The 16,153-nt window shown below is 35.6% G+C and overlaps 1 protein-coding gene across 3 annotated transcripts in view; it reads right to left on the bottom strand.

Moving 5' to 3' along the window:
* Positions 1–16,153, bottom strand: part of LOC105481036 (RAD23 homolog B, nucleotide excision repair protein) — a 46,467-nt gene that overhangs the window by 18,031 nt on the left and 12,283 nt on the right. For 2 of the 3 annotated variants that reach the window (XM_011740286.2, XM_011740287.2), the window contains exons 2-5: positions 11,371–11,452; positions 9,477–9,556; positions 5,119–5,387; positions 492–547 (exon numbers count right to left, since the gene is read on the bottom strand). In XM_011740286.2, coding sequence (XP_011738588.1) covers positions 492–547; positions 5,119–5,387; positions 9,477–9,556; positions 11,371–11,452 — 487 coding nt within the window. The remainder of the gene's footprint in view (positions 1–491; positions 548–5,118; positions 5,388–9,476; positions 9,557–11,370; positions 11,453–16,153) is intronic. The other variant, XM_071078114.1, reaches the window with a different exon arrangement.

Here is a 16,153-nt window from a genome sequence, read left to right as displayed (position 1 = left end):
ATGGAAAGGCATTATTCAGCAGGTCAAAGTTGGGATAAAAAAGCATTTTTGCTGCAAGCCAATGCAAGCAACATGATATAGATGGGAATGTACAGTGCCATCAAGTTGGAATTAAGTCTGAAGGTGAATACACATGAAGTGTGAGACAGATCTAGAAAAATGTCATACCCATTTCAAAGACCCTTTGTAATAAACCCATACATACACAGATCAACCATGTTAGGATCACATTTAAAATTTCCATCTGGAAAATGGAAATTTATTTGCTTTAACCAAGTATGCTCAACTCAGAGCAAGTTTTAAATAACTCAATACATAAATATTAATTTAAAAGTCTTTAGTAACACTTAATTGAATTACTTAATTCAATCATTTTACAGCTTGATTATAAATAACCATGCAAATTATTAACACTTTTATCACGATCTAGAAAAGTGAAGCCTCTTACCTATCTCTTTACAGGTTGTTTACAAGGAAAAGTAGATACTTACCAAGTGCACTCGTTGCATCTTCAAAAAGGTTTGATCGAGAAGAATCTCCCGATGTACTGTAAAAGGATTTTAAAACAATCACATTTTAAAAAGTATATACAATTTAATTTACATTAGTTTAGTAACTATCCAATTTGTAAACAGATTCTTTGATTTTAATTAAATATAAAAGTCTGACTAAAGTATTTAAACTGTCTCTTCTAGATTAAATCCAAAAGCTTTATCTACAACATTTGTGGTTTGGGAAAAATTTTCAATCTTGGTACTCCTCCTATTCTGAGAATCCATCATTTTAAATGTCAAAATATATAAAATAATATCCTAACAGACAGCATCTGTCTATTGAATACAAAAAAGATAATGCACAATTATTTACCTGAAGTAATTTACATGAGAAGTTAAATAATTTATAAATCAAGTCACACCAGAAGAAATATCAAAAGCAGTATATAGTAAAATAGCACATGAAGAAACCAAATTAGGCTACAGTCTTTACATAATGAGATCTTACAGATAAGTTCTGAACGAGGACACTGAAAGAAGACATTCAAATAAAGAAATATAGCATATGCAAAAAAGGTAGATATGGGTTAAATCCAAGTTTGAATGTAATGAAAATCAGTGTAAAAAGATTAAGTTTCTGTTGGGAAACTACAGAGAAGTCTGCAATAAAAGAAAATTATGAAAGACCATGAAGAGCAGGCCAAAGAAAAATAAACTTAAGTTTACAACAGTGGTAAAGGTAGTAGTTGCAAGTTTAAATTAAAGCAGACACGCATAAACACTTAGACCTGAGTCTCAATTAAAAAAAACACCCATTATATTTCAGTTCTGAGAAAGTCCTTGGTAGTATATAGTAAGAGCAGAAAACCCAAGTTTGGATTCGTAAATTACTGAACCTTTCTAAGCCTGTTTCTTCATCAGTACAATGGTCAATGATAGTATCATATACTCCAGAGTGTTGTGGGTAGGGCTACACTAGTAGACTGCTTAGCAAAGTGCCTGGCATCATAACACCCAATATGAATATTATGATTAATATAATCCTTTGGTATAATTTTTAAGTTCTTCATTAAATATACTGTAAAACTAATGCAGAGAAAATAAAATTTCAAAAAGCACAATATATAAAAACTAAATTTTTCCTACCCCAACCCAGAGACCACCACTATGACACCAATTTCTATTTAAAAGAATAACAATTTGCGTCTTACTTTGTTTGTTGTTTTGTTTTTTAAGCTTTTGTGTTTTTTAACTTAACAATCATTCTGTCGCCACAATCAAATCTACTTCAATTTCTTCCCACAGATGCACAGTATTCCATTTAAAAGACCAAATTAAGCTCTTATTAAGGAATGCGTACTTTGGTTTCCTGCATTTAAATTCTTTCTGTAGTCAAATTTATCAATCTTTCCTGTTACAACTTTTTTTGTTGTTGTTGTTGTCTTGCTTAGGAATGACTTCGCAAAGTGAAGATTATTCTTTCGTTCCCTTGTTCTCCATTAGTTTACGGCTTTTCTTTTGCATTAAATCCATATCTATCTGTAATTTATTTTTGCAGGTGTATAGTATGAGGGGTCATTCTTTTTTCATTCCAGATGATGAGATCTCAACAGCATTTTCCCCACATTGTTCTGAAATTGTATCTTTATTTTCTATTAAGTTCCTCTATCTATTTGCGTCTATTTCTAAGCTACTGTTGATTTCCCTGACCAATCTTTGTAATATGAGCCATTCCAAACTGTTTTAATCACTACTGTATAACACATTTTAAAATCCGGGAAGACTCGTCTCCCTTAGAATAATTTACACTATTATCACACATTGTCTTTAAAAAGTTCTCTTTAAACACCACAGATAAGACTGGGTGTACTTATACTTTAACCACTATTCTTTAATCTTGATTCTGTCTCACTACTTCTCCCCTCTCCAACCACAGAGGAAACCACTCATCAGTTATATGTCAACGCTTGCCTACTTCTCTTCTACACATTAACATGCATACCCACAGAAAATGTACGATGTTGTTTATGGGTTTTGTCTGGTTTATGGTTATCACCTATACTCTTTTGCAACCTGCTTTTTTCACTCAATAACAAAGCCTCAAAACCACACTTATTTAACATGCTTATATAGTACATACTTTAACTGTCTTGCAGTATCAGTTAGCAGAGTTTCTCAAATTTTACAAATTTCAAGAATCCCAAGTATTCACCAGGAGGGCTTGCTGATTTCTGGGATCCAATCCCAGATAATTCTGATTTACAGGTCCAGGGTGGCCCAAGAATTCACACTCCCAGTGATGCTGATGCGGCCTATTGACAACTACACTTTGAGTAGTCCTGTTCTCTACTATGAATAAACCACAGGTCAATTTAGGATTCCAATTTGTCCTTTAATTACAAACAATACGGTCATGGGCACAAGTGCAGTTCCTCTCAGGTAGATATCAAGTGGAATTTGCACTGTAATAGACAATTTTTAAAAGAACAAAATTGACCTAAAGAAACAAACCCCTAATAACAAACAGACTTCCCGACACTCCACAAACTCTTATCAGCTTATCTCCTGATAATTATTCACTAGGTTTTGTGTTTCACAGGACAGTAGATATTTTCCAGCAAAGATAAAGGAACTAAGACACATTTAAGCAGCTTGTTTTCTGAGTTTCTCTCATTCCTCTCTTTCTATATTTCTCTGAGGTAAAATTTTCAGAAATAAGAATAAGCAGTTGGTATACAAAGTCCAACTAAGAAACTCTAGTGTCTGCTTTCCGGGATCACCGACCATCAAGTTACTTATGCAACTTTTGTAGGTCTGAAAAGATAATCCTGGCTCTTTTTAGAATAACGTTAAGTAAAACTGCAACTCCGGGAAGAAAATAAAAGTAGAGTTAATGGGCTGGGCGTGGTGGCTCACACCTGTAATCCCAGCTACTCAGGAGGCTGAGACAGGAGAATCGCTTGAACCCGGGAGGTGGAGACTGCAGTGAGCCACGATCATGCCACTGCACTCTAGCCTGGGTGACAGAGCGAGACTCTGTCTCAAAAAAAAAAAAAAAAAAAAAAAAAAAAAAAGAGTTAATGAGGAAACAAATTTAAATCTATGGCATTAGTACATTAAAATGTATTGATCAACTTTAAAATTCTCACACTAAGTTTTTTTTAAAGGAGCTTAAAGCAATTAAAAGAATAAGATGTACTGTGCCGATTGACTTAAGACGTATTAAGTTTGCAATATTTAAGTGCTTTGGTGAACCAATTTTTTAAATTTCTAAGTTCCCTCTCACACACAGACCTGATCAACGGCTCTGTGATGTAACAGCTTAACCTGACTGTACGTGGTAACCACTAGGATAAGATGGTTGAATGCATTTCTAGTTGTACATGGGAAAGATGGATCAAGTTAGGCAATGGTGTCACAGAATACTTAAAGCAGTGTTCTAGGCAAGTAACAGCGCAAATATTTTATTGCCTAAACCCGTGTTATCTTCTTAGGGAATCAATTCTTTAGAAAGAGACCCCTGAGTAAGCAATGAATCCGGTGGCTCAGACTCCTCCAAACACGGTTGACTAAGTCAGACACAGAAACCACACTCAAAGGCAGAACACTAAAATGAAGGATCACAACTATATCTTTCTGATCATTGTCATATATATCTTAACCCCTTTCCATGTCTGTTAACCCTTCCAGTCACTGCAGTTTTCCACTGTGTCTGATTCTGACTGCAAGGATCATGTAACTACTACCTCTGAGGTCCTGAGTTGCTCTAAGTCACAAAGTACAAACAGCTGTAGTGCCAGTGAAGGCTGGTCATAATATAACTCATGCTCTTAGATCAAGGAATTGTGCTGAATGATTTCCAACCAAGAGACCTCTCTGACTTAAGCATTTGGTCAATTTACCTGATCATCTGGGGAGGAAAAAAAAAAAATCTTGTCTTAAACTGCTCAATAATCCTAACTGCCTAAGTAGCCACTTAGTTGAGGTGTCTCTGCTGTCAACTTCCCACAAGAAATTATTTCTTGCTCCTCAAGTATCCCAACACTCTTTTCCCCTTTTCCCCTAAATATCTACACAGGCAGAAGCTTGAATTTCCACACAAGTTCACAAAGATACAGATACAACAGTGAAAAATTGAAATAATCCATAGGTTCAGGTTACAAGAGCTAACAAATGTCAGAACCAATCACAATGTATAAACTACTGGAAAGATTTACTAACACGGAAGGATGCTTATGATATATATGACAACGACCACAAAGAATACAGATCAAGTACAAATGATGATTAGGGTGGCAATGTCATGTTATAATCCTTGACTCATTTTGGTTATTTGTATTTCCTAACGTTTCTACTAAAAAATGATTTTTACCTGCTCTCTCCTTCCCACTGCACCCCACCCTGCCCAAATCAACAGAGTACAGAAATCTGATTATGAAAATTTGTACTTATATTCTCCTTAGCACACTATCAAAATAGACATAGCATATGTTTTAGTCAAACGTTTAAAAATGGCTTAACATAGTAGATAGTCAGTTTAATCAAAACAATAATCAAAATAAATGCATGAAGCTCCTGTTAAACACGGATTTTGAGATAGAATTTCCTAGAATCCAGTTCCTACCTGTCAGTTGCTGTTGGGCTAGTAGCCACTGGTGTCTCTGCTGGCTTTTCTGCAGGTTTCTCTTGTTTAGTTGCACTAGCAGGTGCAGGTTCAGAAGATGCTGTCGCTGATGCTGGAGTGATGGATGCAGGTGTGGAAGTGGGAGCCAAAGCAGGGACAGGGGTTGGAGCCTGAGCCACAGTTGTTGCGGTAGAGGAAGTAACGGCTGTAGTGCTCGCAGGAGCTGACTGCTGAGTTGTAGCTGGTGCTGGTGTGGACACTGCTTTGGGCTAAACACATTAAAGGCAAAATAAATTACGATAAAATACTACATATTGACTGATCTCTAATTACACTATACCGTTACAGGATGCCACAAACATAGCACTAATAACAACCTGTAACTTGAAAATAATTTTGTAAAATGACTCAATGAATGATCAATATTAGCAGTCTGACTCATGGTTCCTCTTTCAAAGCTCATGAGAGCATATGTTAATCTTAATTATCAACCACAATTAATTTTACCCAACAATTTCAGTCTTCATATCAAGTTAATATAAAAAGTCAAAAATTTGAAATAGAGAGTTTGTGTGTGTATATATATATATAACAAAAAAGAAAACTGTATCATTTTCCCAAAAAAACTATGTACCTGAGTTGTAACTTTAAATTACCTAATACCACTTAAAAGCATTACCAAAATAATTTTCTTTAAAGACAGGGTCTTGCTACATTGCCCAGGCTGGTCTTGAACTCCTGGCCTCAAGCAATCCTCCCACCACGGCCTCCCAAAGCACTAGGATTACAGGCATAAACTACTACACCCAGCCCAAAATAATGTTCTTGAAATGGCAGTATAAATGTTTATTTATAAACATGTCAAATATTCTGTCGTACTGTATTTTAGAAGAGGGAGGAAAATCTCAAAACTGACTACAAATCAACAGGTCCAAGTACAAAAAGGTTCACAATACTTTGAGATGCATATGTAGATAAGCAGAAAAATGAAGGCCAAATTAAGTTACCTCCACATGCTCAGCACTTTCTGAACTGGAAGTAGAGCCATAAAGCTTTCCACAGAGCAAAAAAACAATTAGTTGACCCTTGAACAACAAGGGTTTGAACTGCACTGGGTCCACTTATATGATGATTTTTTTCAATATAAGTTACACTGAGTGTGCCTGTCTCTCCTTCTACCTCCTCCATCTCTACCACCTTGAGACAGCAAGACCAACCCTTCCTCTTTCTCAGCCTAGTTAGTGTGAAGACAAGGATGAAGACCTTCATGATGATCCACTTGCACTTAATGAACACCAAAAATATTCTCTCTTGTGATTTTCTTTGTTTTGAGAGAGGGTCTCACTCTATCTGGAGCCCAGACTGGAGTGCAGTGGTGTGATAACAGCTCCTTGCAGCCTCAACCTCTCAAGGCTCCAGCCTCAGTCACTGCCCCCGCCCCCACCACCATGTAGCTGGGACTACAAGCTCACACTACCACTCCCCGCTAAATGTTTGTATTTTTTTTTTTTTTTTTTTTTGTAGAGACAAGGTTTCACCATGTTACCCAGACTGATCTCCAACTCCTGAGCTCAAGCAATTCGCTCACCTCGGTCTCCCAAGGTGCTGGGATTACAGGCATCAGCCGCCATACCTGGCCATGATTTTCTTAGTAATAGTTTCTCTAGCTTACTTTAATACAGTATATTATACATGTAACATACAAAACATGTATTAATCCACTGTTTATCAGTAAGGCTTCTGGTCAAGAGTAGGCTATTAGTAGGTAAGTTTTGGGCAAGTCAAAAGGTATATGCAGATTTCTGACTGTAGGGGAGAGGCTGGCACTTCTAAGCTCAGTGGCGTTCAAGGGTCAACTGTACATGTGTAAAAATCATACTACATGAGTTTTAGCTTTCTCCTAAGGCCTGTCAATGCTACCTGTTTAGTTCATAACTTTCCCAAGGACCAAAGGTAGATATTTTGGTGGAAGACAGGACTTAAATTCAACAAAATCTGCCACAAGCATAAACAAACTCTAAAACCAATAAGCTGAGCTGCCTTGTGTCTTTTTGATTTAATAAAGAAGACATTAGGAAAAAAAAGGTTAGTGAAAGGTGATAGGCTTTTAAAAAATACTAGCATTACTCCCTTTTCCTATTTAGCTTAATTTTCTTAACAGCCAATATAATATTCTGCAGATTATTAACGTTCTAAAACTTCAATGAGCTGAAATCCTCAGGTCATTCTGGATCGTCAGTTATTCTGGATAGACTGGAGCTTCACAAACGTGAAAATTCAGAGTTTTAAGCACCAAAACTTTGTAATAACCAATCTAGATAAAAATGTACTTTTAAATGTGGTATACTCATTTAATATTCTCAATTATCTGTTATCAAAATAATATTGCAAAATGACTTATCTTCAAGGTTCCTACTGCCAAGAACAGCTATTTATTCTTTATTCTAAACAGTACCAAGTCCCTCTCTGCTTTTTAGTTTTTATTCTTGCTTTTGATCTTAATAGCTTTTTCCTTTCCCTTCTTTGTATTAATAAGGTCATTTCTCAGTGCTTCCATAAATGCCTTACTGTAGCAGCATTCCCTTCCTTCTTATAGTTGTCCTCTACTATTAACTTCAAAATAAAACAGTCATAAATATCATTAGAATCCTATGTAATATTAGGAATAAAAGACTTGAAGGAAAAACAAAAGAATTGTATGTAATATAGTAACAGTTTTCAAGTATCTATTCCTCAAATACACGCACCCTTTGAGACTTTTTCTGCTTAATTCTTGTGTTCTAAATAGGATTACTGTAATATTAAAAGAAACTAAGACCAGTAAGAAAACATATTTAAAAATGTGTGGCTATCACATTTTCCATTATGTACTATGTATGCTAAAACTAGATGGGAAAATACAATAGTATTCAGCAAATTATGGCACATGCTATAACATAGATAGATGAACCTCGATAACATTATGCTAAGTGAAATAAGCCAGTCACAAAAAGACAAATACCATAGGATTCCACTCATATGATGTATGTGATAGCAGCAAAACAATGTAACTATAATGTTATTGAACTGTACACTTAAAATGATTAAACTGGAAGTTTGTTATTATATTTTACCATAGTTGAATAAAAAACCTAGATGATACAAGGTTTCCTTACGATTCTGCTTCTCTGTTTTTAAAGCTTAACATATAGTGAGTTAAGTTCTTAAGTATAGCAAAATCAATATGGTTCTTAACAAATTAAAAAATGTTCAAGTTCAACACATGTAAATTATTTAGCTGCTTGTTTCCCGGTATAAAAGGATGTGGTAATTAAAATTTATTTCAACTCTATTTTCTATTACTATTAATTATTTTGTGACTTTGAGAAAAAACCCACATTTATTCCACTTTTGGCCTTTGATGAAGTGGTTTCAATTAGTGATTTAAACTTATTTTCATTGCTACAAGTAACACTGTTCTTTCTAAGATTATGACAATCCAATCCTAAAAATGAATGTCATGAGTACCACTTCTCCATTTGTCTCTTAATTCTACACTGCATTATTATCTTTAAACAAGTATATAGTCTCTTAAAAAAATCCATGTTCATTCTCTGCTTTAAATTTACTTTCATAAATTGTTCCAAACACATTGCAGCCTACTAAATCACAAGAAAGTATCTGTTTAAAACTTCCTCACAAAAATCATTCTATCATTTCTTTAGTTGCCTTTTCCCTTTTTTAGTTTCTAAAAACATATTCTTTCACTAAGAAATATCACTGTAATAATAAGCTTTCATGCCTTTTCTGCCTTGAGGAATTTGTTAGGACTAGTACATAATTTAGCAAGTCTATTTAAGACAAACTTATGAAATCTACAGAATAAACATTTATTCCATTTATAAAGATATTTTAAAAGAATTATATAATAAATGATTTCACTACTCTAGCAAAAATAATTTTAACATTTTAAATTTGGATATCAAGTGTATTTTTAGATACATTTTCCTGGTTAGTGAGGCTAGTTAAATCTATAATTCCTACTCTTATCCTTTTTGCTTTATTGGTCATCCTTTCCTCACTGATTTCTAAGAATTCTTTACATAATCTGAATATTAATTTTTTCTTCCTATCAGTGTTTCAATTGTTTCAATTTACATAAAATTTTATTAAAACTATATTAAATTATAGTTTAATGTATAATAATGTAAACCATTAATAACTTTATGTTTCACTTAAGGTAAATTCTTAAAAAGCTTCATAGTAAAGTGCACACCACTATGGATGTGTATAAACTGTGTCCGTTGTGTGGACTTGGGGTCATCATTTTTAAAAAGACTTACATGCATAAACATACACAGAATGAAGTTGAAACTTACTTTGGTCACCATAACCACCACAAAGTTTTTCTCATCAATTTTGTATTCTTTGAGAGCAGTATCATCATTGAGGATTTTGCCTAATACGTTAAGAGAAAAAAAAAATCATTTAAGGCATAATCTTTCTCTTACACATAAGTTAAAACAACTTTCTACTTAAAATATGATTATTTCAGAAATATTAAAATATGAATCACCAACATAAATTCTATCAGTCAGTACTTTTCCCCAAGAAAAAACCAATCAATCGAGATAAAAATAAAACAATTCCTAAGTGGCAGGGTATGGTGGCTCACGCCTGTAATCCCAACCCTTTGGAAGGCTGAGGAGGGAATACAGCTTGAGGCCAGGAGTTTGAGACCAGCCTGGGCAACATAGCAAAACCCTGTTTATAAAAAAAAAAATAATTCAAAATTAGCCAGGCACTGTGGCACATGCCTATGGTCCTAGCTACTTGGGAGGCTGAGGCAGGAGGATCACTTGAGCCCAGGAGTTCAAGGATACAGCAAGCTATAATCACACCACTGCACGCCAGCCTGGGTGACAGCAAGACTCTCTCTCAAAATAAACAAAATTAAAAGGCATACGCATTTAACTGAAAGATGTCAAACTTATATAGTGTATATAGAATGACAATCAATTTTTACAAATGTATTACTTCATTATATAAAGGACTTACTGGGCAAGAAAATACGAAAGAGACCCTGAAAAGGAGGAGACCATGAAGATAAAGAAAATCCAATACTCTGATTGCACAGGGGTCCTCTGGAAAATAACCTATATTCTTTTCTGATACGAAGGGGAGAGAAACAAATTTCCTGCTCCCCAAAATACCGATTATCTGATAAATCAGAAATGTTCTAACACTATCAAAGCAAGATACTAAAAGCACTTCAGAAAACGACATGATACACAAGAAAGGGCAAGATGCTACAGAACTCAGAAATGCACAAAGAAGTACAAAAGACTGTGATCATGCTGAAGGTCACATATTAGGTAAGTAGGACTCCCTGATGTTTCCTGGTCCATGAATTTAGTTTTCCACCTTTAAAAAGCTATTGAATCAAAAGCTGCTAACATTAAGACAGAAAGGAATATGGATAGGAATGAGAAAACAGGCCAAAACAAGAAACTGGAAATTGGAATTTTATGTCTGCTTCTTTAGGCTTCTGAACTCAGATCTATAAAAATAATAGGACTGAATCACCGTGTTAGCATTTCCGCCAGGCGGTCTCACTTTAGGAAACACTATTCAGAAAAATAGAAGACTCCATGGGCGATCAAACACCCACCTTACTAACATCTACAACGAAACCATTTTCTCTACTAAATTTGGATATCAAGTGTATTTTTAATATACATTTTCCTGGTTATTAGTGAGGCTAGTTAAATCTATAATTCCTACTCTTATCCTTTGTTGCTTTATTGGTCATCCTTTCCTTATTGATTTCTAAGAATTCTTTACATAATCCCCTTTTCTTCCTGTCGACGTCTTTCTGTGTGATGTGTTTTTTTGGTATTCTTCAGTCGGTTTTGGTTAAAACTTAATTTTACAGGAATGATTCCAAACAGAGTAATAATAACACAATCAGTATAAATGGTTTCAATTAAATTTTTTAAAAAAGCTCAGTTTCATTAAAAACACAAAAGCCAGTTACATGATGCTTACAAAAGATGAAACAAAATACCGTTTGATGGAAAAATACATAGGGCAAATGTGAATAAAGAGAAGATTGAATATCAACATTAGATTCAAACAACTGCTCTTTCACTGCTTTTATTTGTACAACCATTTTTCTGACAATTTGAATATACTACAATATGTAAGATAACATTTCTAAAACTAAAAGAATAATCAAGACATGGCATGTTAATTTTAATATTTAATTCATACCTGCATAAATTAATTTTTGACCTGCTACTGGAAAGGCATCTTTCCCCTTTTCAGATTCAATCTTCTCTTTCAGTGCTTTCACCTATAGGAAAAATAAAGATCTGTTTTGGAAAAAGTCTAAACAAAAAATGACAATCCAGAATCTGAATAAATAATGGAAGACAAAAATTATATACATAATTATTAATGCTTCCAAAACCTCAAAGATCGTTTTTCCAATTTGTATCAAAAAAGATTCAATATTAACTCATATTATTAGTTATGATAGGCATAAACTTTAACACCATCTGATACAGATTTTTAAAAATGTACTAGTTGACTTGATAATTTAAAATAAAGTTTTCAACATCAAAGTTTTGATTTATATAATGTTTATGGATTTATTTCCCACGGAGCAAGAAAGTAAAGCTCGATCACCTAAAAAGTCTCAGAAATAAAATAGTCTCATCAACAAGAAGAATACTTCAATGTTAAAGGTTAAATTGTGAATGCTAAAAGGCAAATAATTCATGTTAAGTTTTATGCTTCATTACAATCACCATGGGTGCTTTACAAACACCAATTAAAACATAATCTCTGAGGGTGGGACCTTGACATCAGTATTTTTAAAAAGCTTTACAGGTGGTTCCAAAGTTCAGCCCAGGCTGAAAACCACCAAACAACTTCAATGCTCTTAAACAAGCAGCTTAGCTTCTCTCAGAATCAGTTTCATCTATAAGAGGAGCTGGAATCCATGACCTTTAGAGTCTCTTCATTTCCTAAAATTGTGTGACAATTAGGCTCATTATACAGTATTTAGAAAAACGAGTCAATGGACTTCTTAACCTGTTAAGTACGGAGGCAAAGGAGTAAAAAAAGGCAGAGATGGCTTTCTCATTTGCCTTTATAGAACTACTTTCATTACTTTAAAGACACAAGAACCAAGGAGAAAAATTCAAATTCCTTCAATTTCCCAGAATACTTCTTGAAAATTATCTAAGTTGACAGTTCTCTGAGTTTTAGACAGAAAGGGATACAAATACAAGTTTCTCTTCTACAATTAAAAAGTGACGGTGTGTACTTCAAAGATTAAAAAAGCTTATTTAGCTTCAAATGTTAACATACAATTTCACACAATCCTCAAAACTCTGGGACAAAAGGAAATGTCACCCACTCAATTTTATAGACGAGGAGACGGAAATAAAGAGGTTACCATCCCTTATGACTCCAAAAAGTATTTTGCAAATACCATATAAACCATTCTTGCTGTACTGATCTTCCTGAAATGGATCGGTAGCATTATTGCTATTCTGATGTTCCCCAAAGTAGAAATCCATCACAAAAACCCCAATTCACTATTTTCCACTGTTCCTCATTTCAAAGGTGAAACACAAGTAAAATTTTTTTAAAGCCAAACATCAGATTTGCAAAAAAAGTAAAACAGTGTCAGTCTTCTCAGTGCTTCGTTGTTACTGTTATTTTGGCACATAGTTAGTTTTTTGCAAAAAAAATTTATTATATCTGTTTTTAAATGAACATTAATAAAATTTGTTTTAATTTCTAACATGGTAAACATTAATAAATGTAAGTACAGGCCGGGCGCGGTGGCTCAAGCCTGTAATCCCAGCACTTTGGGAGGCCGAGACGGGCGGATCACTAGGTCAGGAGATCGAGACCATCCTGGCTAACACGGTGAAACCCCATCTCTACTAAAAAATACAAAAAACTAGCCGGGCGAGGTGGCGGGCGCCTGTAGTCCCAGCTACTCAGGAGGCTGAGACAGCAGAATGGCCCGAACCCGGGAGGCGGAGTTTGCAGTGAGCTGAGATCCGGCCACTGCACTCCAGCCTGGGCGACAGAGCGAGACTCCGTCTCAAAAAAAAAAAAAAAAGTAAGTACATTGGGTCAGGCACAGTGGCTCATGCCTGTAATCCCAGCACTTTGGGAGGCTGAGGTGGGAGGATCACCTGAGGCCAGGAGTTTGAGATCAGCCTGGCCAACATGATGAAACCCTGTCTCTACTAAAATGCAAAAAATAAAAAATTAAAAAAAAAAATTAGCCGAGCATAGTGGTACATGCCTGTAATCCCAGCCCTCAATAACTTATTTAAAAATGTAAACAAGTTTTGAAACCAAGTCATTTGAGGACTGCTATCCTACATGCTAAAAGACTTCCCAAGTCAACTAACTGATGGCAGAGCATGGGTGGAGCACTCAGTGGTGAATGGTAAATTTCTTTTCAAATTTTGTTTATAAAGACAAGATACAATATTTGCAAGGGTGATTATTTAGGAAAACTACAATAAATTACAGATCAAGTGTAGCTCTATGCATGAACCCAGTTCTCAGAACAATACACAGTGGCTTGGCATGGAGTGGGTGCTCCATTATCCTGTGCTCAATGAATGAATGAACAGAGCATAGACATATGTAAAGAAAAAAAGACACATATGAAGGAACAAATAAAAGAAAATAAACATGCAGGAATATCTCATTCTTGACAGGTTTCAATGAAGTAAGACTTAAATATTTCATATTTCAAAAAGCCTAAATAACAGGACTCTCTAGCTTTTATATCAAAAATGAGAGGAGAGGACAAAAGGAAAAAAAAAAACCAGCACCATAAATTAAGAAAAGCTGGACCAAAACAGAAAGGCCCTTTAGTAATTTACTACTAAATAACTTTTGCTTCAAAGAAATCAAAATTGATTAAAAAATATTAAGGTTGCGCACAGTGGCTCATGCCTGTAATCCCATACTTTGGGAGGCCAAGGCAGACGGATCACCTAAGGTTGGATTCAAGACCAGCCTGGCCAACACTGTGAAACCCCATGTCTACTAAAAACACAAAAATTAGCCGGGCATGGTGGCTGCCACCTGTAATCCCAGCTACTTGGGAGTCTGAGGCAGGAGAATTGCTTGAATCCCAGGAGGCAGAGGATGCAGTGAGCCAAGATCATATCACTGCACTCCAGCCTGGACGACAGGAGCAAGACTCAGTCTCAAATACAAAACAAAACAAACACAGAATATTAAGAACATAGCAATGGGGGGTCCATACAAAACACCTATATGATTTGGCTAAAGAAGTAATTGTAGACTAAACACTAAAAATGTTTATTCAACAAAGAAGAAAAATTAACAGGCTAAACATGCAACTCAAACAAAAAAAAGGACAAATAAAAATAAATAATAATAAAAGAAATTAAGAGGCCTGGCGCAGTGGCTCATGCCTGTAATTCCAGAACTTTGGGAGGCCGAGATGGGCAGATCACAAGGTTAAGAGATCGAAATCATCCTGGCCAACACGGCGAAACCCCATCTGTACTAAAATACAAAAATCAGCCAGGCGTGGTGGCGCGCACTTGTAGTCCCAGCTACTCGGGAGGCTGAGAAAGGGGTATCAATTGAACCAGGGAGCCAGAGGTTGCTGTGAGACGAAATTGTGCCACTGCACTCCAGCCTGGCAACAGAGCAAGACTCCATCTCAAAAAAAAAAAAAAAAAAAAGCAATTAAAAAAGAGAAAAGGCAGCTGGGTGCAATGGCTCACGCCTGTAATCCCAACACTCTGGAAGGCTGAAGCGGGTGGATCATTTGAGGCCAGGAGCGCAAGACCAGCCTGGCCAACATAGCGAAACCCTGTCTCCACTAAAAATACAAAAATTAACTGGGCATGGTGGCGCATGCCTGTAATCCCAGCTACTCGGGAGGCTGAGGCTGCAGTGAGTAAAGATCACGCCGCTGCACTCCAGCCCGGGTAACAGAACAAGACTGTCTCAAGAAAGAAAAAAAAAAAAGAGAAACAAGGCACAAAACTATTCGTGCACTAATAAAAAAAATTGGACAAATGACAGGGCAGGCAATTCACAATTACAGTCACAGCACAGAAAAGCTCAACTTCATTAGTAAACAAACACATAAATGATGCCTCATGTTATTAATCCAATAGACTACCACACTGGAAAGACTGGTTTGAATAATTCTTGGCATTGAAAGTGAAGAAATACATTCTCAGAATAAGAATTAAAGTATCAAATGATCAAATTTTTTGAGGGCAACATGCCAAGATGCTTCAACATTTTTAAGGTAGTGGGGGAAGGCACGGGGATTTGACCCAACAGTATCACTTCAAAGAAAATAACAGCCCAAGACTTTGGAACCAGGTTCACTGACCTGTCTGAAATTCTGGCATTGTTCCTTACCTTGAACAAAACAGTGATCTTTACTTACAATCCAATCTATACTCATAGAACACAGGCTGAATTCTATCATCTACAAACCACTCTATGTTTAAAATTATAAGTGACCAATCTCCGGTTCCTACCAGCTCTTAGTAACTGTTCACTACACTTGCTCTTGAACCTCCGTAAGACTTGATCCCTAGAGTTTCTACTTTCATTTTGATCTTCACTATCAGCTCTATTTTGCTTAGACAACACTGTCACTGCTCTTATCACGTTCTTTCTAATATCAAAAACTTCCTTGTCTTTTGGCTGCTTCTGACACACAGAATTCTGTATTTGGACTAACACCATCTGTTTCTGTCAGTACTCAACCTCTAAAATTTACTCCAACCACTCTGTAGTGTCTCATTGTCCTAACCTTGCTTAGCTAACAAGTCTCAACTTTTACCTAAGAGACTGCCTATCTACATTTATACCTAGTTTTCTAAATGCTAGTGGAGAAAAGGATACACTAAATCTTCTGTTCCCCCTGGTTAGCCCTATTCTCCATCCTCCAAAAGAATATCTTAAATCTGCATTCTACTCTAAATCTGATTCCCAGCATCCTCTCATACTCTCT

The sequence above is a fragment of the Macaca nemestrina genome, chromosome 14, assembly GCF_043159975.1.
Source record: "Macaca nemestrina isolate mMacNem1 chromosome 14, mMacNem.hap1, whole genome shotgun sequence".
NCBI classification, from domain to species: domain Eukaryota; kingdom Metazoa; phylum Chordata; class Mammalia; order Primates; family Cercopithecidae; genus Macaca; species Macaca nemestrina.
Note: the sequence above shows the minus strand (reverse complement) of the source record. Positions and strands in the feature narration are given on the sequence as shown.